Raw genomic sequence first — 23104 nt, 5'->3', positions numbered from 1 at the left:
CTCTCTCTCTCTCTCTCTCTCTCTCTCTCTCTCTCTCTCTCTCCCTCGCTCCCTCCCTCCCTCCCTCCCTCCCTCCCTCTCCCTCTCCCTCTCTCCTGGGACTGACATTTATACCTTTCAGTGTTAGACCCAGACTATGGAGAGTATGGAATATTTTTGCACATGTACTCCCTTTTCCCTTTTCTTTGATCTCTAGGTATAGATTTGGTAGTAGTATTGCTGGGTCAAAAGAGCTGCAGTTTTATAGCCCTTTGGGCATAGTTCCACATTGTTTTCCAGAATGGTTGAACCAGTTTGCAGCTCCACCAACCATGACACCATCAGTGTCCCTCTTTTTCCATTTCTGTCATGTTACCCAATCTGATTTGTATTAGGTTGTGCCTCAGAGATGTTTTAATTTACATTTCTTTAATCCATAGTGATTTAGAGCATTTTTTTCTTGTGACTATTGATAACTTGGATGTCTTTTTTTTTTTTTAAAGCAATTGGGGTTAAGTAACTTGCTCAAGGTTACAGGGCCAGTTATTTCTGGGTGTGATGCTGAGTATCTGAGCCCGGGATTCGATCTCCAGGTCATCCCAACACTGGAGCCAGTGCTCTTACTCGCTGAGCCACCTGGCCGCCCCTAAACAATTGGGGTTAAGTAACTTGCTCAAGGTTACACGGCCAGGTGTTTCTGGGTGGGTGCTAACTGTCTGAGCCCGGGATTCGATCTCCAGGTCATCCCAACACTGGAGCCGGTGCTCTTACTTGCTGTGCTACCTGGCCGCCCCATTGATATCTTCTTCTAAAACTACCTGTTCCTGACCTTTGATTATTCAGTTGGGGAATGACTTTTATTTTGAAAAGTTTCAATCTGTTCCCTGTATATTTGAGAAAATAAGACCTTTGTCAGAGAAAATAGCTGTTAACCGCCCCCCCCCCCAACACACACACACACAATTTCCTGCTTTCCTTCTAATTTTGACTGCATTCGTTTTGTTTCTTACAAACCCTTTTTAATTTCCTGTGATAAAAATGATCCATCTTCCCATTTTATTATCTCTTGTATGGTCATAAACTCTTCCTTTATCCATAAATCTGACAGATACATTTTTACATAATCCCCTAATTTATTTAGGATATCACTCTTAATGTCTAAGTCATGTATCCATTTTGACCTTATTTTGGTATAAGATGTGAGGTATTTGTTTATACTTGGTAAGTTTCTTCCAAACATTCCAGTTTTCCTCATAATTTTTGTTAAATGGGGAGTTCTTGCTCCAAAATTGGATCTTTGAATTTATAAAACATTAGATTATCATGATCATTTACTACTGTATACTGTGTACATAATCTATTCTAGTGATCTACCACTCTTATTTCTTAACCTGTACCAGATTGCTTTGGTAATTGCTACTTGGTGATATAGTTTGAATTCTAGTACTTCTAGAACTGCTTTCCTTCACATTTTTATTCATTGATTCTCTTGATATTCTTGACCTTTGGTTCTTCATATGAATTTTGTTGTTATTTTTTCTAATTCTATAAAAGAATTCTTTGGTAGTTTAATTGGCATGACAGTCAATAGGTAAATTAACTTGAGTATAATTATCATTTTTATTACAGTGGTTTGGCCTATTCATGAGCAATTATATTTCTTCATTTGTTCATTTAGTTCTGTATTTGTGTGAAAAGTGTTTTGCAGTTGTGTTCACATAGTCTCTGGGTTTGTTTTGGCAGTAGACTCTCAAGTATTTTATATTGTCTGAATTTATGGAAATTTCTCCATCTCTTTCTGTAGGATTTTGTTGATAGAATATAGAATTGCTGATGATTTATGTGGGCTTATTTCATATCCTACAAATCTGCTAAAAATTATTCATTGTTTCAGCTAGTTTTTAGTTTTTTCTCCATGGTTCTCTAAGTATTTCATCATATTATTTGCAAAGTGTGATAATTTTGCTTCCTCATTTCCTGTTTTTATTCCTTCAACTTCTTTTTCTTGTTTTCTTGGTTTTGTTTGTTTGTTTGTTTTTTGTTTATTTTGCCTTTTCAAGGGCAATTGGGGCTAAGTAACTTGCCCAAGTTTACACAGCTAGTTTTTTTTTTTTTTGTGGGTGTTAAGTGTCTGAGGCCAGAACCAAACTCAGGTCCTCCTGACTCCAGGGCCGGCACTTTACTCACTGCGCCACCTACCGACCCTCTTCTTTTCTTGTTAAAGCTAATATTCTAATGCAGTATTGAATCATAGTGAAGGTAATGGAGATCCTTGCTTCATTCCTCATCTTATTGGAAAGGCTTCTAGCTTATCCTTATCCCCATTACAAATAATGGTTCCTCTTCACTTTAGATTGATTCTATTTATCATCTTAAGAAAGGCTCCATTTATTCTTATGATTTCTAGTTGTTTCATAAGAATGAGTGTGGTATTTTATCAAAAGCTTTTTTTACATCTGTTGATCTAAGCATATGATTTTTGTTATTGATATTGTCAATTATGCTTATAGTTTTCCTTGTATTGAACCAGCCCTATAGCCTGCGTATAAATCCATCTGGTTATAGTGTATGCTTTTTGTGATATATTGCTGTAATCTCTTCTAATTTTTTTTGGGGGGGGCTCAATAGTAATTAGGGAAACTGCCCTACAGCTATGTTTCTCTGTTTTTGCTTTCCCTGGTTTAGGTATCAAAACTATATTTGTGGGGACGGCCAGGTGGTGCAGTAATAGCGCCAGCTCTAGAGTCGTAATGACCTGGGATCGAATCCTGGCTCAGATACTTAGCACCCACCCAGAAACACCTGGCCATGTAATCTTGAGCAAGTTACTTAACCCCAATTGCTTAGGGGCAGCCAGGTAGCACAGTGAGTAAGAGTGCTGGCCCCGATGTTGGGAGACCTGGGATCTATTCCGGGCTCAGATACTTAGCACCACACCCAGAAATAACTGGCCTTGTAACCTTGAGCAAGTAACTTAACCCCAGTTGTGTTAAAAAACAAACAAACTATATTTGTGTCATAAAATTAATTTGGTTGGATTCTTTCTTTACCTATTTTTTCAAATAGTTTTTATAGTTTTGGAATTAATCTGCTTTTTCTCTCATTTATTGATATGTGTTTAGAGATAAAAAAATTTTTTCATAAGTCCTGCCCACAATTTTTGGTTATGTTTTCTTATTTTTGTTATTCTCTTTAATTAAATTATTTTTTCTATGATTTGTTCTTTGAGTTATTCATTCTTTAGGTTTAGATCATTTAGTTTCCAATGATTTTTTTCATCTATACTTCCATGGCCCTTTATTGAATCTAGTTTTTATTGCATTATGTTCTAAAAGGATACATTTAATATTTTTTTCATATGAAGTTTTTATGACCTAATCCACAGTCAGTTTTTGTGTTTGTGCGTTGTACAGCTAAGCAAAAGTTACATTCCTTTCTTTTTTTTTTAGAGGGCAATTGGGGTTAAGTGACTTGCCCAAGGTCACACAGCTAGTTTTTGTGTTAAGTGTCTGAGGCCGGATTTGAACTCAGGTCCTCTTGACTCCAGGGCCGGTGCTCTATTCATTGCGCCACCTAGCCGCCCCAGTTACATTGCTTTCTGTTAGCAGTCATTTTTCTCTAGTGGTCTGACATATTTAACTCTTAAAATTTGGTTCATTCCTTAACTTCTTTCTTATTTATTTTATTGTTAAATTCATCTAGCTCCCAGGGGGAAGGTTGAAGTCTTCCTCTAGTATAGTGTTACTCTCTTATTTCCTCCTGTAAGTCATGTAACTTTTTCTTTAAAAATTTTAATGCATAGAAGAAGAATTGGGGTGCCATACCACTGGGTACATGTATATTTAGTATTGATAATTGTTTCATTGTCTTTGGTACTTCTAGCAAAATGTGGTTTCCCTTTTCATCATTTCAGTTAGGTCTGTTTTTGCTTTTGCTTTGTCTGAGATCATGATTGTTATCCTTTCCTTTTTTTACTTCAACTGACACATAATAGATTCTTCTTCAGTCCCTTATTTTAAATGTTTTTGTCTCTCTATTTCAAGTGTGCTTCTTATAAACGTGTTGATTCTGATTTCTAATCCATACTGCTAACTCTCTTCATTTTATGGAATTCATCCCTTTCTCATTTATGGTATTTATGGTTACTAACTAAATCTTTCTCAATCCTATTTTCTTCTGTTGATCTTTCTTTTTACCACTGTCCCTCCTCCACATTCTTTTTAGCTTCTGACCACTGCCTCCCATAATCCACCCTCCTTTTTATCATCCCTTCCCCCCTTTCCTTAACCCTTTCCTTTCCTACTTCCCTGTTGGACCATATAGATTTCTATATCCATTTAAGTGTGTGTATGTATATTTTTCCCTCTGAACCAATTAAGATGAAAGTGAGGTTTGAGTATTTCTTGTCTCCTACATATTTCCCTCTACTGTAAAAGCTCTTTTATAGGTACCTCTTTTTTTTTTTTTTTTAAAGCAATCGGGGTTAAGTAACTTGCTCAAGGTTACACGGCCAGGTGTTTCTCAGTGGGTGCTAAGTGTCTGAGCCCGGATTCAATCCCCAGGTCATCCCCACACTTGAGCCAGTGCTCTTACTCGCTGTGCTACCAGGCCGCCCCAATGGGTACCTCTTTTAAGTGAGATAATTTTCCCCATTCTTTTTTCTGCCTTCCCCCTTCTCTCAGTGCTTCCATCTTTTTCACCCATCCATTTTTTTAGAGCATCTCAACATATTCTCGTACCCATGTACTATGGGTACGAGTTTGTGCAGACTCCTAAGTACCCTAACAGTGACAAAAATCTTAGGAGTTACATGTTTGTAATGTTTAGGGAATTTGAAGATCTTCTGTGCCCCTTAATAGACTCATGTGACCTGTTTTAAACTCTGGTCCAGCCCACAGCTTGAGTCACATGGAGGTCATAGTGGGAGGAGCTTGCCAAATAGGTAGAGCAGGGAGGGAGGGAGGGAGGGGGAGAGAGAGAGAGAGAGAGAGAGAGAGAGAGAGAGAGAGAGAGAGAGAGAGAGAGAGAGAGAGAGCAAGAGCGCTGAGGAGAGCAGTGCAGAGCAGCTAGTGTGAGTGAGAGAGGGAGGAATTTTTCCTAGGGAAGCTTGTTTGTCGGGAGGCCTAATGGAGGGAAGACTTGGTGATATAGGTGCTCCCTGGCTTCGTGATGTGTATAAACTTTTTTGTTACTATGGTGGAATTGGCTTTCAGATATTTGAATAAATGTCTTAGCTTCATCTTTGAGGAAGAGAGTTTGTTCTAGTTAATGATTCAACCCTGGAAATACATCTACTTATCCATAGCAGCTGCAGTGGGTATCACATTGGAGATATAATGTGTCATCTTCCCATATAGTAATGCAAATAGTGTTTATTTAGTCCTTTATGATTTCTCTTTCATGTTTACCTTTTTTGGCTTCTCTTGAGTCTTGTGTTTGAAATTCAGATTTTCTTTTCATCTCTGTTTTTTTCAACAGGAATGCTTGAAATACCATTCCCTTCTCCCCCCCCCCCCCCCCAAAAAAAAACTGAATTTCTTACACTAGACTTTTTTTTTTTTTTTTTTTTTTTTTTTTTTTTTCTTATTTTTGCTTTTTTTTTCTCCTCTTTCGATTTTTTTTTCATCTCTTTTTTTTTCCAAAAGAATGCCTTAAAAACCCCTCCCCTTCCCCCCCCCCCCCCCAAAGAATTATACTCAATTTTGCTGGTAATGTTTTTCTTGATTGTAATTCTAGCTTCTTTGCCCTCCAGAATATCACATTCCAGGCCCTCCTATCTTGTAATGTAGAAGCTGCTAAATCTTGTGTTATGCTGATTCTGGCTCCACAATACTTGAATTGTTGCTTTTTTGTTGTTTGCGATATTTTCTTTTTGACCTGGAAGCTCTGGAATTTGGCTATAATATTCTTAGAGTTTTCATTTTGGTATCTCTTTCAGGAGCTGGTCAGTAGATTATTTCAATGTCTATTTTACCCTTTGGTTCTAGAATATCAGGGCAGTTTTCCTTGATAATTTCTTGAAAGATAAGTGTCTAGGCTCTGTTTTTGATCATGGCTTTCAGGAAGGCCGGTAATTTTAAAATTCTCTCTCCTGGATCTAAATTCCAGGTTGGTTGTTTTTCCACTGAGATATTTTATCTTGTCTTCTTTTTTTTTCTTTCTTTTGTTTTTGTTTTATTGTTTCTTAATGTCTCATAATCATTAGCTTCCATTTGCTCAATTATAATTTTTAGGAATTATTTTTTTCAATGAAGTGTTTTTTTTTTTTCCTACCCTATTTTCCACTCGGGCGATTCTATTTATTAAGGAGTTCTTTTCTTCAGTGAATTTTTGTATATCTTTTTTTTTCCATTTGACTAATTCTGCTTTTTCAAGGCATTCTTCTCATTGGATTTTTGTACCTCTTTTACCATTTCAGCCTATTCTGTTTTTTAAGGTGTTATTTTCTTCAGTGTTTTTTGGTGTGCCTCCTTTACCAAGCTGTTGACTCTTTTTCATGATTTTCTTTTTTTTCCCCATGATTTTCTTGCGTCACTCTTATTTCTCTTCCCAGTTTTTCCTCTATCTCTTTTATGCGATTTTTAAAATCCTTTTTGAGCTCTTCCATAGCCTGAGATCAATTTGTATTTTTCTTTGAGGCTTTGGCTGTAGGAGTTTTGATTTTACTGTGTTTTTTCTGTTTGTTTGGTTTTTTTTCCTAAAGCAATTGGGGTTAAGTAACTTGCTCAAGGTTACAAGGCCAGTTATTTCTGGGTGTGGTGCTAAGTATCTGAGCCTGGGTTCGATCCCAGGTTATCCCAACTGTGCTCTTACTCACTGCGCCACCTGGCTGCCCAAATTTACTGTCTTTTTTCTGAGTTTGTGTTTTAGTATTCTTTGTCACCATAGTAACTTTCTATGGTCAGAATTTTTTTCTGTTACTTGCTCCTTTTTCCACCCTGTTTGCTCAAGTAGGACTCTGTTTCCAGGGTGGAGGACACACTGTCCCAAGCTTCAGAGGTTTTGTGTAACTGTTTCCAGAGCTAATTCTGGGGGATCTATAAGTTTTCACTTCTTCCAGGGTGGTATGATCTAAGGAGAGGTGGGTTTACTACTCTCCTGGCTTGTGCTCTGGTCTGTGAGCAGCCACAACATTCTTTTTTGCCTTGGGATTGTGATAAGGGACCCACTGCACTGCACTCAGAAACTCTGGTTTGCTAGCTCTTCCTTGCCCTGGGATTGCAACCCAGATCCAAGTATGAGCAAAGCAGCAGAGTCCTGGCTCACCCCACTCCCCTAGCTCTCCTCTTCTCTCCCCACCCATGCCAGCAGAGACCCTTGTAATCTCCTTCTGACCAGTTGTTCAACCCCTTAGAGTCTTTGGGCTGAAAGCTCTAGAAGCAGCTAGTGCTGCTGCTGATTTAGTCATTCCTAAGCCTTTTTCCTGATTTGGTGGGGCCTGGTCTCTGCTAGCATAGCACTAGATTGCACTCCACTCTCGCCCCAGTGCTTACATACCTTTCGTGCCCTTCTAAGTTGTTGTTGGGCTGGAAAATTGTTTCATCTTGTCCTTTTGTGGGTTCTGCCACTCTAGAATTTGTTTTAGGGAATTATTTACAGATTTTTAGAGGGATTTGGGGGAGCTCTCAAGCAAGTCCCTGCCTTTTCTCTGCCACCTTGGCTCTACCCCCTATAATGTATATATAAAATGCATATATAAAATGTATAGCCTATTTCTCTCATCCATTTGAATTATTCATATATTCTCCTTTTCTCTCCCCTTCTCTTAGTCTATGTGAATCATTAATTTGTTAATCAAATCAACATCATTCTTTTGTTCTGCCTTTAACAAATACGTGATCTTAAGTATTTATCATCATCAGGTTGTAGGAATTTCTATCTTCTGGGGCTTTTGCTTTAAGATCTTGATTTTACAAATTCTTCTGATTCTTAAATGCTTATTAGCTTTGGTGAATAGCTGATTTGGGGATGAAGTCATTTTTAAATGTGAGGTTTGTCATATGTTTTTTTCATTTTTCATTTTTGTAGAAAAGTGCAATTCAAGTCAACACTTTTATTTTGTGCTTTTTAGTAAAAGAATTTTATTATGTTCTTAAAGCTTAACAGTGGTGTCCCTGGATGAGTTGAATTTGGGATTTACCCCATTGGCATCCTCTGTATTTTGATGATTTGTAGCTGCACCCTCATTTTCAATAATTCTGGGAAGTTTTCATGCATAATTTCATTTTCATTTATATAATCATTTCATAATTTAGGTTCATGTGACAAAGGTTGCTGTCTTCACATTTTCAGGGTTTCAGTTTCCAGAAATCAGTTTTTGTACACATAGTTTGCAAACTGTTTTCTAGCTGTATAATTTCATGTTTCCCTGTCTTTTCTTTATATAACATTTTGTCCTTCAGTGTAATAATCGTATATTGGTTTAACATGTATATTTTCTATGAATACTTAATGAGCATTTGTTTAATTCAGTTTCATTATTTTCTTGGGTTGAGATTTCTTAATAGCTTAATGTACCTGCTCATTTGCATTCTGAGGAAATTCTAGTTTTTGTGCTATTGAAGAATGACACTTCCCCTGACATTTTTGCTTTTGCTTCTTTTAATATTTTCGTATTTAATTTGACCTGTTCCCTTCCCCTCATCCCTCATTTAAGTGTTTTTTAAGTCTGTTTGTATTTAAGTCTATCTGTAAATTTAAGTCTAAAATTACATTTCTTTTGAATAGTTGTTTTATATTTTGAATTGGCTTTATTTCTACCTGTATTTACTGCTCTGACATTTTTGTGCATGGACTTTTAGAATTAAATTTTTAAAAATTTGAACACATTTTTGAAAACAGTGGTTGAATATTAGTAGAATGGATTGCAATACTTAGGCTTTCCATGAAAACTTTTATGACCACATAATAACAATTATGACTCCTTTTTTAGCTCAGAATTTTAAGTATAGTTATAAGTTTGATTAATGATTCCTCTGTGAACGAAGGTTCTATATGGCAAAGTCATATTTAGAAAAATAAAAGGGGGAGGGGGGCTAGGTTGCCCAGTGAATAGAGCACTGGCCTTGGAGTCAGGAGGACCTGAGTTCAAATCCAGACACTTAACCCTTACTAGCTGTGTGACCTTGGGCAAGTCACTTAACCCCAATTGCCCTACCTTCCCTCTCCAAAAAGAAAAAAAAAGAAAAGGAAGAAAATCTTCATTAATCATGTGAATCAGTTATGATATATATCATATGCCTGCATAGGACAAAAGTCTTTCAAAATTCTTTTTGTCTTCATGCAGTTGAAAATAAATAGGGACAACTCCAGGCAAAATTAGTGATTATACAGTATCTCCAGATATTTTTTTTTGTATTATTTCTTCCAAAGGCAACCCTTCCACCCTAATAAAATAGGAAACAACATTATACATCAAGCAACTCTGAATTTCAGTGTGATTGAAAACTTCTAGAATAATTAGAATTGATGTAAGAACAAATGGTCCATTATCTTCTTCCAAACTTGCTTAGCTTCAGCATTTTGAAGTATATTTCAGTCATCTTTTAGGGTCAGATATTCATGTGCTTGGCTGTCACTGGCTTCTTCCAGGACATGGATTCCACCCTGGCCTATTCCAAATCTCCCTAAGCAGTCCACCTCTTCTGTCCTTAATCCATCCTTTTTTGTATACAGAAGACAATTATGTATGTATGAATGCATGCATGTGTGTGTTGCTCCAAATGTAATAGTATTCTGTACACAGTTGGTATGTAAATGTTTGTTTCATTGAATTTTTCATGGAAACCCTTCTCTTTTTTGCTGAGTTAGAATACATTCTTGTGTTTACAGTTTTATCTTTTTTGCATCTAGTAACAGTATTTAGATATGTATATCATCACAATACTTCTTTAATGAAGGCATCACTAAATGCATATGAAATTATGCTCTTATATAATTATCTGAAACCTAAGAGATATAAATTTTTTAGGTTCCTGTAATGCCATCCTTGTTACTGAGCAGCCAGCCTAGTCCAGTGTAGAATTTTAAATAGTAGCAGGAATGAGGTTACCACAGATCTCTTGCTGTACTATTAAGGATTTTTTTCTTGTTAATAAAGAGACAGTATAATTGGGGGATTACTAAAAGTGGAAACTACAATTCCTAATAGTTTCATTAATTTTCAATTCCAAAGTCCTGCATCTTAACACTTTTACAAAAAGCTCTGAACTAAAATAAAAATCCTTTTACTATGAAGTTCTCTCAGATTTTTCAGTTTATAGGAGAATAAAATTTGTTATAATACTTGATTCGGTAAAATGTTTCATGATTCCCTAGTTTTACACTTGAAAATATAGTCTGATTTCTTTTTATTGTTCATTATTCTACAAGAAAGACATTTTGTTTTCAAGCATAGTTTAGAAAGGTTGTATTGTTGACAGCAAATATCATAAGAGTAGGCTATTTATAGTGCTTGCTGTTTTCTGAATCAACATTTTACAGTCTATCATGACTTGTTAGTTTCCCTTTTCTAATATTCTTCCATATCTCTTTTTTCAGAACAGAGAGCTCCAGATTATGAGAAAGCTAGATCACTGTAACATAGTCCGATTGCGTTATTTCTTCTATTCCAGTGGAGAGAAGGTAGGTATGATTATAATGCATGCAGAAAATATAAATAGAGAGAAATAGGTACTATAAGAATCACAGTCAGAGTCTGGGATATTATAATATAGTGGTGCTAATTATTATAAAACCATGTTACTTTTTAATAAAACTTTACAATTTTTAAAGTTTTTAGATTATTATTTTTATCCATATGACATCCTTATTCTGGATTATCTACATTTTATAGATGAGCAAATGGAGGCATCCACAATTGTGGATCTGGCCCTTGAACCTAGGTCTTTGAAGTACAAATCCAGTATATTTTTTTGGCATACTATTCAGCCTCTTTGATATGAAATATGAGAAATTGAGAAAATATGACAAACTGCTAAGTTTTCCCCTTTTCTCTTTTTTTTTCTCTCTGATTTAAAGGATTGAAGGAAGTTTTTATTGTTTGTTAATGTAGAATATTTTATATATTACTTTCTACATGTTAATCACGTAGTAGTCCATTATTAGTATTTTTTGGGAAGGGGGTAAGGTCTTGTCACTTTGCAAAGAAGGGTGTTTTTCTCAGAAAGGGAAATATAAACTGAGACTCTACTATAGGGTTCTTGTGTTCCTCACCAAATGAAAGGATGGTGATGTAGAATAGTGTAAGTAAACTGAAAAGAGGTAAGGGGAGGCATTTTAAAAGAGGCAAAGAATTATTTCTTAAAACATCCATGCAGGTCATCTGTCCGTTTTTGACATTTTTTAACCAAGATCGTCCTTTTCAATTGTTGCACTTGACCACTGTTTTTGTTAATATTTACTTTCAGAAAAAAAAGTAGCTTTAATTAAATGGGCATAACATATATAGCCAATTTATATTTGGACAGTTTTGATAGGGGCATTGCTCCTACTGAGTTTCAGAAAAGTAGTGTCATTACCTGAGTGCAAATAATCTGTTTAACTTCTATTTAAAAGTCCTGAGTTAGTTTTCAAACTTCTTTCAAACTTCAAACTTCTTTCAAAGAGGAAACAAAGTTGCTTTTGTAGATGACATAATGGTCCACTTAGAGAACCCTGGAGAGTCAACCAAAAAATTGATCGAAAGAATTAACATCTTCAGCAGAGTTGTAGGATATAAAATAAATTCACAAAGCTCTTCAACATTTCTGTACATAAACAACAAAATTCAGGTAGAGAAATAGAGAGATGATAGAGTGTAGATTGAGACAAATAACTACCAAAAGTATAAAACACTTTTGAGTCTACTTGCTAAGATACGCACAGGAATTATATGACTATAACTATGAAACACGTTTTACACAAATAGAGATTTCATTAATTGGACGAATGTTAATTGTTCATGAGTTAGCTGAACCAATATAATAAAAATGAAAATGCTAAGTTTATTAACTTAGTGCCATAAACATCAAATTATAAAAGTATGGGGAAAATGACGCAAATTATGTGGAAGTACACAATCCCATGGGAAATAATGAAAAAAAAAATGGGAAGGAAAGAGGCCTCACAGTACCAGACCTCATTCTATACCACAAACCAATAATTATAAAAAATTATTTAAAAATTCTGGTATTGGTTAAGAAATAGGATGATTGGGACGGCTAGGTGGCACAATGAATAGAGCACTGGCCCTGGAGTCAGGAGGACCTGACTTCAAATCCGGCTTCAGACATTTCACACACAGACACACACACATACTCACACTCACACAAAACTAGCCATGTGACCTTGGGCAAGTCACTTAATCCCCAATTGCCCTACGTCCCTCCCCCTCCAAAAAGCAAAAAAAAAAAAAAATAGGTTGATCTAGGTATCTATGTGGCCCAGTCAATAGAAATTTAACCTGGAGTCAGAAAAAACCTGAGTTCAGATATAGCCTCAGACACTAGCTTTTTGATCTTGGACAAGTCATTTAACTTTTGCCTCAGTCTTCTCAACTGTAAAATGAGGATAATAATACTGCCTGCCTCCTATGATTGATTTGAAGCTCACATGAGATTTGTAAAGTATTTAGTACAGTGATTGGCAAATAGTAAGCACTATATATATGCTACCGATAATGATGATTAGAATAGATTAGGTATATAATAGACAAAAATGAATACAGTAGCCTAGTGTTTATTATGCCCAAAGATCCCAGCTATATCAATTAAAACTTGGTATTTAACAAAATAAGAGTGACATCATAAACAGGAACAAAGAAGAAATTACCTGTCAGATCTATGGCTAAGGGAAGAATTCATGGCCAAACCAGAGGTAAAGATAATTACAAATGATAAAATGGACAGTTTTTGTTATATAAAATTTAAAAATGTTTTTGCACAGACTTCAGAACCAGTGCAGTTAAAATTAGGAGAGAAACAAGTAAATGGGGGAGAAAATCTTTGTATCAAGATTCTTTGATAAAACTTCACGATCTATGAGGACCTTATGTTTCATATTTATAAGACTAAAAGCCATCCCCAAACTGATATATCTTTATAGCATATAAATAGTTTTTAGAAAAAGAAATTCAGCCTACCAGTAGAAATGAAAAAAAAATGCTCTAAATCACCAATAATTAGAGAAATGCAAATTTAAAAAATTCTTGATGTTCTACCTCACATGCCTAAGATTGGCAAAGTCAATAAAAATGAAAAATGACAAATAATGTAGGGGTTGTGGGAAAACAGGTACATCAATGCACTCTTGGTAGAGCTATAAACTGGTAGAGCCATTCTGGAACTGTGCCCAGAAAGCTATTAAACTCTGCATACCCTTTGACCCAGCAATACCACCACTCTGTCTGTACTTCAAAGAGATCAAAGAAAGAGGAAAAGAATCCACATGCACAAAAATTTTATAGCAGTTCTTTTGCAGTGGCAAAGAATCAGAAAATGAGGAGGTATCCATTAACAAGCTATGGCATGTGGAATTGATGGAGCAGTTATATAGTAACAACAGTATTGGAAAGTTGTAACTTTGTAAAGTAACTTTGTAAATTGTAACTTTGAAAGTCTTAAGTACTCCTGTCAATAAAATGACTAACAACAATTCCAGAGGACTCTCGATGATTTAAATATGCTACCTGCTCCCAAATAGAGAGGTGATAGAGTATAGATTGAGAAAATATCTTTTTTGGATATGTCCAGTGTGGGGATTTGTTTTGCTTGGCTATGTGTATTTGTAACTCTGGTTTTGTTTTTCTTGTTTTCTCATTAGTGGATTCCATTAGTGGTACACTAATGGAAGGGATAAAGGGTTATTTGTCAATGATGAAATATTATATTTAATTTTTAAAACTTAGGAGTCTTAACACTTATAAAGCTAGAGTTACCACCCTGGTCTTTAGGGTTTTATTATTATTGTTGTTGTTTAAATTCTTATCTTACATTTGGTTGAATCAGAAATGGTCTGCCTGAGATAGCTTACTATTTGGTGTTTTGTTGTTGTTTATTATATGGTAGATCATTATACAAGATGGATAAAATGGTTGCTTTTTATAACAGCAAAAGTATCAGAATGTGTAAGTATATCTTCTTCAGGCCCAGCAACAGTATATTTTCAACAGGTGTGCTAGCAGGCAGGATGAGAGTCATGATAATATACTTTATCCTCTTATTGCATGGTTTTGATTTCTTACATACTTAGGTCTCTATTTTTGAGAACTTTTCATTCCACAGAGATTGGATGTGACTGTTAGATCTATTAAAAAACATTGTTCTTAAAAATTTATTGGTCAGCATTGTAACTGGGTGATTATGAGTAGCAGTTTTATTTATAATGATGATCTCATTACATTTGAGTTTATCTACTAATTTCAAAGACATTTTGGGTTTCATATTTGTAGTACAGGGATTTGCTATTTATTTTTAAAGGATAGGGTGTATAATTTTGGTTGTTTGATCATGTATTTCTAGGTATTTCATAAGTGCTAAATTTGGCAACCTGTATTCACATGTATTACACAGTTTTTAATAGTTGTCATTATCATAATCACCATCATCTGAATAACCATGAACAAAATCTAATTAATGTGAAGAGAAGTAAAATCTCACGTTAAGCCCTTAGTATTCAGAACAGTTGAATCTAATGAATGCACAATGGGCAAAAAAAAAAAAATAGATTGCTCTTTTCTCATTGAGGATGGAAATGCCTAGGCTGGCTTGATTTTGGAGAAAAGAAAAAAAGTTACTTGAATCAAAGGCAGAGGTATTTGCTGAAGTACTGAGTATGCTGGTAGTAGTCTCTGACAGTTACTCTTCCTGCTGCTTAGTTTCTTTCTTTTGGGGGGAATTTGGTTTGGGAAGGGCAGGGCAGAAATGAAGCCAAAACTAGTAAGACAGACTTCTGTGGTATCAAATAGATCCCAAAGAAATAGTTTTAAGTACAGATTGCTATAGATACAAGTACTTCTTAGGCAATCTCAAGCATAGGCTAGCACAGAATATCTTGCACATGCAGATTATGTGTTTATTAAATTACAGCAAATGCCCATTGAATTAAAGAATCTTATCCTCTTGTCCTGAGATTTCTTAGTTAGCAATTGAGCAGATATTTTTAATCACTGACTACTTATTTATTGATTGACTCTCTGTAAGATGTTGTCTGTATAATATAATAATATCCAACTGAGATTAAGCCTCCAGTAGTATCAGTTCTTGACGCATCAAGAGGATATTTGAACCTAGACATGTCACACACAATCTAGTCTAATCCATACAGTCTAATCTATAATAGAATCTTCTTTGCCCTGTTGTTGATAAGTGGTCATGCAGCCTCTGTTTGAATAGCTCACTATTTCTTAGGCGACTTCATTCCACTTCCATGTCATTCTCATTGTTAGTAAGTTTTTATTTACATCAAGCCAAAATCTGCCTCTTCAGCTTTGGATTCTACTTTTTTTGGTACCAACCCCCTATTCCCACCCCCACCCAATTCTGATTCTTCTTCCCCTTGACAATCCTATGAATTCTGTCATGTCTGCCCTTGGAGACGTCTCTTTTCCATTTCTTTCAACTGATCCGTATATGACATGAAGTTAGCTTGCCTTTTTGTTTACAAAGTTAATTGATTATTTTCCTCTCATGTGCATTTTACCTTTCCAGATTTCTTTCTTACTGCTTCTCTTCTTGGACTCTCTTTTGGCTATGTTCGACAGCTCCCTATCCCTTGTTTATATCCTGCCATTATTCATACTGTCCCCTAGTAAAAAATGGACTTTCCTGATGCTCTTTCCTTTAAGATTTAACTCTGGTGGTATCTTTACTTTCAGCCTACAGGAGAATCAGGGGAGGCTTTTTAGAAAAAAAACTTTCTTTTTTTGCATTTAATCATATTCTGTATTACTTGTTTATACCTATTTCTTCCTATCCTGTCCCCCTTCCATTTAACTAGAAACTCATTGAGGGCAGGGCCTATTTGCTACTTTGTTCTTGTTGTCCAGTTGTTTCCTACTCTACATAAGCCCATGGACAAGTTTTCTTGGCTAAGATTCTGGAGTGGTTTTGCCATTTCCTTCTCTGGCTCATTTTACAGATGAGGAACTGAGGCAAGTGGCTTGTCCAGGGTCACACAACTAGCAAAAGGTTGGATTTTAATTCAGATTTTCCTAATCGCAGGAGCTGCGCTCTATCCACTGCAGCACCTAGTTGCAGTGCTACTTTATTTGCTACTTTAGCTTTTAAAAATAAATGTTGACTTAAACTGCACCTAATGTCTTTAATCATATCATTCAATTGGAAGTAAAAGTACTACTCTTGTCTTCTGGCATTTATATATTACCCTCTTTTAAAAAAGCAAAATCCCCTAAGGAGCATATACAGTGTTTGAGTGATCCTCTTAGTATATATAATTTTACATCCTTCAGGTATTTTGTAAATAAATGTAATTGTTTTTTAAGAGACCCTTAAGGAGGAAAGTAAAAATTAGTATTGTCTGCTCCCTGTTTGAACTGTACACACACAAAATCAGTCATGACCAAAGGGTTCTACTGTACCCTTAAATACTCTTCTAAATACTCTCAAGTGAGGAAGAAGAGTAGAAGAGGAAGAGGCCCAACCAGCATCAATGCAAGGGGACCCTAGAGAAGACGTTTTAGGTTCAACCAACTCTTGTGAGAGCCAGGAACCTCTGACCAGATCCAGCTCTTAAATTCATTCTATGATTAGGATCAAACTCGAGTTACTACTTTTGTAACTTAAAAAATAATTTCTTCCCTGGAAAGCTGACTTGGCCATCACATTTATCTGAGAAGTTGTAGAACTGTTAATGGTGCTTCATGAGACAATTCATATTTTAAAAGGTAGTGGTAAGTGTAGATTATAGGTGACTTAGAAAGTGAACAAATACAGTTTACCTCCTAACATCTGCCTTAGAACTTCCTCTCCCATGTTTTCCTGTATTTTCCTTTTTTTTCTTTTTATACTATCTCCCCTTTCCATTCTTATTTCCCTCTCCCTTTTCAAATTTAACAACTGTCTTCCTCTTTTGCTATGCTTTCACTCCCATTCCTTTTCAGAGACTCATAATGTTTTAGAAGTAAAAATTATTTTAATATTTGTTGAATTAAGCCCAGTGGGACCAGTATTTTGTATTTTTCTAAGAGGATCAGTAAGTTGTTCTTTTACTTAAATATATCCCTTAATTGATTTTTTTCCCTGTGCATTACTGAGCCTCTGCAGAAACATGTTTCCCCATCCCAGTCTTTGGGAAAAGGTTTTGAAAGTTGCTAAAAAGAGAAAGCAATCTATGTTTAATGAGAAACCCCCTGGACTACTCAAATCCTCTCCACAACCTCCTTTCTTCCTTGAGGGTGCTTATTGATCTCTAACTTGTTTAATGGGAGAGAACCTAACTCACTTGGCATAATAGAGTTGAGATCCAGAAGAGACATTAGATATCATTTGGTCTAACAATCCCGTTTTACTTATGAGGAAAATGAGACCCAGAGAAGTTAAATGCTTCATACAGGGCTGCACAGATAACTCTCAGAGCCAAAATTCAAACCAGACTCTCTCCAAGTTCATAACTCTTTCTGCTTCACAGAGGTGACACTGCTACATAGGTGACACAGATGAGGCAGGTTTGATTGATCATATTAATATCCATCTCTTACTGATCACAGGTGCTTTGTGAGGTGTAGAATGAGATGGTATCTAAAATATTATGAAATTTCACGAATATCTTTTAAAATAATGCCCTATGCTATCAAAGGGATTGTTTTTCTGAAGGTGGGAGGGGGGAAGAGTGTACCAGACTTGACTGAGTGGAAACCTGATGATATAGAGGATATTATTAAAGTCTCAGTGCAATTTTAAGCTTGCAGTGATTTTGGAACATCCTCTATATTGGGAGGGGGAAAAAATCAGTGTTTACCAACAAGCAGCATTTAGATATTTTTAAAGCAGTTAGAGCAATTTGAATAAGGGACCTTATCATATATTATTATAACTCTTTTAACTTAATATTTTGGTAAAAATTAAAACCACACAGAGAGACTGTGCAAGACTTTGCCAGAATTATAGACTTTATCACTGATTTTCAGTCCCATTCAAATCCACATGCAATAAGACTGTTCCATCAGACAAACTTGTCTTCACCATTCACCTATCAGTTAAATGGGTACCACTTTATTTATTTTTTTGTTTATTTAACTGCCCCCACCCTACCCGTACCACTTTAAGGCCTCTTTTTGGCTATATCCCCAAGCCTGAGGACTATAAATAATCTAGCTGCTAGCATATGACTGGACAGGGAAGGGATGAAAGCCAAGGTGGCCAGAGGACAAAGGACAAAGACTTGCAATGTGGCTTAATTGTAGTTAGTCTTGAATTGTAATTATTAATATTTATTGCACTGGAACAATGCATGCCTACTTATGGGTTAGTCCACCACTTGCATGTCACAGCCTGGATAATAGACAAGATACATCGTGAAAAAAATATATAATGAATTTAAACTGTATGCAGAGCTCCTCTTATTTCTGCTGTGATAAGGGGCAGAGGAAGCTAAAAACTACAGTTTTTAGGCTGTGTATAATTATTAACTTAGTTGTTATTATTACTGTAAATGTGAGATCTTTGTCCAGTAGCCAAAGATTGGACATATAAGTGAAGGAATATAATTGTATTAATCTTGACATTCTCCCTTTAAATGAAAATATAAGACAAAGTTGGCAGTTAAATAGAAGGATGGCTCACAGACTTTTCTGGAGATACTAATAAAAGCTAATAGAGTTGATTTTTATTATATGTCCAAAAACAATAAGAAATTATTCACAGGAGCTGTGGTCATCTATTACATTGCTTGTGATAAACATTTGCAAAAACACCACTATGAAAACAGTGCAGCTTATATATCAGAATCTGTTGCAAGATGATGGGAAAGTGAAAAAATCTTTAAGGAACTTGATAAAATTCTCCAAATTGAATCACCTTCTACTTCAATACTTGGTGAGTTTAATATGGATGAGGGGTGAAAAATATATGGGAAAATAGGGTTCAAGAGTAAAACCTGAGAAAGACCAGTCGGTTGTAGACTATACCAGAAGCATTATACCTATATCATGATTGCTTACTTCAAGAAAAGAGCCAAGAGGCACTGGATATAATAGCAAGCAGCAACCCCCCAAATCACAGAAATTGAAATTGTTTAATTTCAGCTGACAGAAAATGACTAGTTACTGTTATAGAAGCCATTTCTTAACTTTCTGTTATTATACCCTCAGATCACTGTGGCCATACAAACAACAAAATAAATAAATGTACAAAAAAGAATAAATGTGAGAAAATATGACAGACAAGTAAAGAAACACCAGTCTATTTTAGTATTTGTGTTAATTCTTATACTAGAATTGTTTGAAAATCAAAAACCCTAATATGTAGTTAGCTTCTAACTTGGGAGCCTTTTCATTTGTAACTCAGATGTTTGAAACTGAGAATGCACATTTGAGCCATTTCTAAACCTGTTCTGGACAGTTCTCTTTATCCTTCTCCTACTTGAATATGGATTCTGTCCCTAAGACCTTGGGCTTTGCTAGGTGATCTTTCTTCTTACCTTGCCTGGAAATGTGGTGGGATTTTTGTTGTTTGGTACTGCTGTTGTTGTTTACCACTACCACCAGCTCCCCTTTATATGTTATCCCTTTCCCCCTTTAGAGTTTAAACTCTTGGGAGTTCTGGACTAACTTGCTTGTTTGTGCTTGTATCTCTAAGCACAGTGCCTGGCACATAACAAATACTTTTTCATTCATCTGTTGTCTCATAATAGCAGTATTTTTTAAAGTATAGTTAGATTCCTAGAGCACTATGCAGAGGGCCACAATACAAATCAAGACAACCATAGTAGTATTATAGAATGGAATTACTTGCCATTTTTTGTTCATAATGTATTCGTAATTCCAAGTTGGAGAGCTTGGAACATGTCCATCTCTCCTTAAATCCCTGGTAGTGGCAATGGGGATTCCCATATTTCGGTGGTCATGTTAAAGAACATCTAGTCTATTGTTGACTGGGTTGGGAGTTGGATTCTTAAGTGGTTGTAAATTATAGCAGTGGTTTTATGTTGGGTTCTGGTCTTTATGAATTTGTGTGATAGTTGAGGAGTGTATAGGATGGGGTGATGAAGGAATAAAGGGCAAAAGAGCAAGATTTATTTTGCCAGACAAGTATGGACTCTTTTGGGTGGGCAGAGCTGTCTGTCAATACTTGAGTTAAATCTTTAGTTGCTACAGCATAGTATCTGGAATTTTGGAGATATTCCCTGAGGCAGGAAGGAATTGAGAATGTTGGGCTTCTGATGAGAATGAACACTCCTGTGTGCCTTGCTTACATAGTGAGTTTTCAATTGATGTTTAAAGAAGGGACTGAAATTACTAAGGAAATCTTATATATCAACTTGTCTCAAGCAGAAGCAGGCATTTTAAACAATGCCGGTTGCTGCAGAGGAAACAAAATTACTAAGGGTAATGGTCTCCAGATAGTCAGAGTAACTTAAAATGTAAAGCCCTTAAAATGATAACCACTAAGGACCAAAGAAATTGTAGCAATTCAGTTTAAGTTGTTATCTGGCTTTCTTATAATTGAGATATTGTAGTTTCCTTTTTAAAAAATCTTGGCTTCCTTCATTTATAAAGCATACCTGTACGTTGAGTATAAGTAAATGTGCTGAAATAGAGTGCTAGAACTTCAGTTCTGAGAAAGCCTAGCCAGTTCCTTGCTGAATCCTAGAATCATAAAGGTACCTTAATGGCCATTTAGTCCATTGTCCTTGAGGAAACTGAGGCCCGAGAGGTAAAAATTTACTTGCTGAAGAGCACACATTACAGTAAACACCAGATGGGATTCAGTCCTATGTCCTTTGACTCCAAATCCGGCATGCTTTCTACTGGCTATGTATACATATCTTCATGGTATCCTGTTTTAATATCAAAAAACAACAGTAGATAGGTAGTATATCTTTTCATCGAAGCTTAAATAGAATTGGAACAAGAAGAAATGATTATGACACTTATCTCCAGTACATTCTTTCTCATCTTTAAGACCATCCAGAACAAGTCCAAACAAACTGGGGGAGGGGGAGAAAATCTTTGGTGTATCTGGTGCATAGGGGAATTTCTTTGACACTGCCAGGCAGGGAGTTTCTCCCTCCATATCCCTTCCCCATCTTTCCTCAGCCTGATGACCTCAGTCTGCATTCTTCCCAACATCTCTCCAGTGTTTGTCATTGTTGACCTCTCCTCTCTCTCTTCTAGGTAGTCTAACATGACTGCACTCTGTTGGTTCTCCTCACTTCTTCTTAGGCTTTGCTGTGTCTTTATCCGTGTAATACCTTCTAACTGTGGGGCTATCTCAAGGCTCTATCGCGGACATTCTTTTTTCTTACTATGTTCTGTTGCTGACCTCAACAAGCTTCTAGGAGTTCAGTTATCATTTTTATGAAGATCTAGGTTTGTGCAGACTCCCAGATCCTTTTACCTGGTCCTTGTCTCTGTCTTAAGCTCTAATTCCACATAGTAAACTCCATACTAGACATTTAAGCTGGAAATACTGTAGACATTTTTAAGTGTTGACACATGCTTTAGAACAGTGGTATCAAATTCAAATAGAAATAGTCACTGCAGGCTGCATATTCACTTAGAAAACCACAAATCAACATTATATATGTTGTACTGTATTTTTATTTCTTTTGTTAAACTTGCCCAAATCTTGTTTTGTTGTAGTTTTGCCTGGACGGTGACAAAGTTTTAGAAGGTATTTATTGTACTAGAATTAGCTAGTAATTAACCTTATGAACACTACATTTTGAATATTACTTTTATTTTCATTTAATAATTTCCCACTGAGGCATGTTTCATTATTTCAGAGTAATTCCACTTTGGTTTTTGTTGTTACCATATTGAGTTTACTTTAGAATTGATTTTTTTTCCCCCACTCAGAAACCTAATCCTACCTGTAATTCTCTCTTAAAATGAGATTTACTGAGAAGAGATGGGCACTTATGACAGAACACAAATTCTTAAGCAAATACTTTGATGATTTTAAGCCTTATTTATATAATTTTAAAATTGTTAGTATATCAAAGGCCTAAAATAATATCATAAAGTAACGTATCTCAGGGGTAGGAAGTTGGAACCACTGATATTTTGTTAAACTTTTTTTTTTTTGGTAAGAATAACAACCTGACTTGACTTAAGGTTAGGTCAGTGATCTATAAAATGAAAGAAAACTCCCCCTGGAGGAGAGGGTGACATGATCCTACAGTACCATGATTAGCCAGTCAGAGAAGTGGGAAGATAGGTCGTATTCCACCCTCCTCTCAGTAGCCAGTCATGGGGTTCAGTCTCCAACATAAATACCCTTATTCTTATTCTCCAGTACTCTATCACTCCCATCCTTTCCTCCAGTTTTAACTCAGAACCTCCATTCTGAGCTGGAATTGGTCCCTCAGGGCAGTTAAAATCTATTACTCAGACACTTCTAAACAGCTAGGCAAGTGCAATTAGGAAAATTCCAAAACTTCCCCTTAGACATGCAACTGTGGTCCTTGCCACATCATCAGCTGGCTTTGTAGCTGTCTCCCAGAGTGGGAACTGCATTCCAGGAGGCCTGAGAGCACTGCCTTACCTCTTGTTTGGGGCAAAGCAGCCATAGAGATTGTGATCTCCATCACATAAAGACTAATTTATTTCTACTCCCTTCCCTCCCCCCACCCCTTCTTTCTTATTGTTGTTGAAGGCACTACCATCTTTCTAGTTCACCCAGGCTCACAACCTCAGTGTTATTTTTGATTTTTCAGTCTCATTTACCCCATAAGTCTAATTAGTTGCTATATCTTTCATTTTTATCCCTGCATCTCTTGACCATCTTTCCCATTCTCTGTCATCAGACAACAACCATTCTAGTTAAGATTCTCCTCATCATCTTTCTTGTGGACCTTTGCTGTAGTCTCAGGTCTCTCTCGTTCAATCCATTCTCCACACAACTGGCAAAGTGATTTCTTTGCCTCAGCCCTGCAATTGAAGCATAATAGAATTTAATAAAATTGC

General features: G+C 36.0%; 1 protein-coding gene across 4 annotated transcripts in view; it reads left to right on the top strand.

Annotated features, from left to right (window-relative positions):
* The window catches only part of GSK3B (glycogen synthase kinase 3 beta), a 304997-nt gene that overhangs the window by 103661 nt on the left and 178232 nt on the right, over positions 1-23104 (top strand). For all 4 annotated transcript variants that reach the window (XM_069069985.1, XM_069069986.1, XM_069069987.1 and 1 more), the window contains exon 3: positions 10519-10602. In XM_069069985.1, the coding sequence (XP_068926086.1) occupies positions 10519-10602 (84 nt within the window). The remainder of the gene's footprint in view (positions 1-10518; positions 10603-23104) is intronic.

Source organism: Petaurus breviceps, unplaced genomic scaffold (assembly GCF_028583685.1).
Source record: "Petaurus breviceps papuanus isolate PSGF00001 unplaced genomic scaffold, PetGlider_PUasm1.0 90792, whole genome shotgun sequence".
NCBI lineage: Eukaryota > Metazoa > Chordata > Mammalia > Diprotodontia > Petauridae > Petaurus > Petaurus breviceps.
This window is presented reverse-complemented; position numbering and strand designations above follow the sequence as displayed.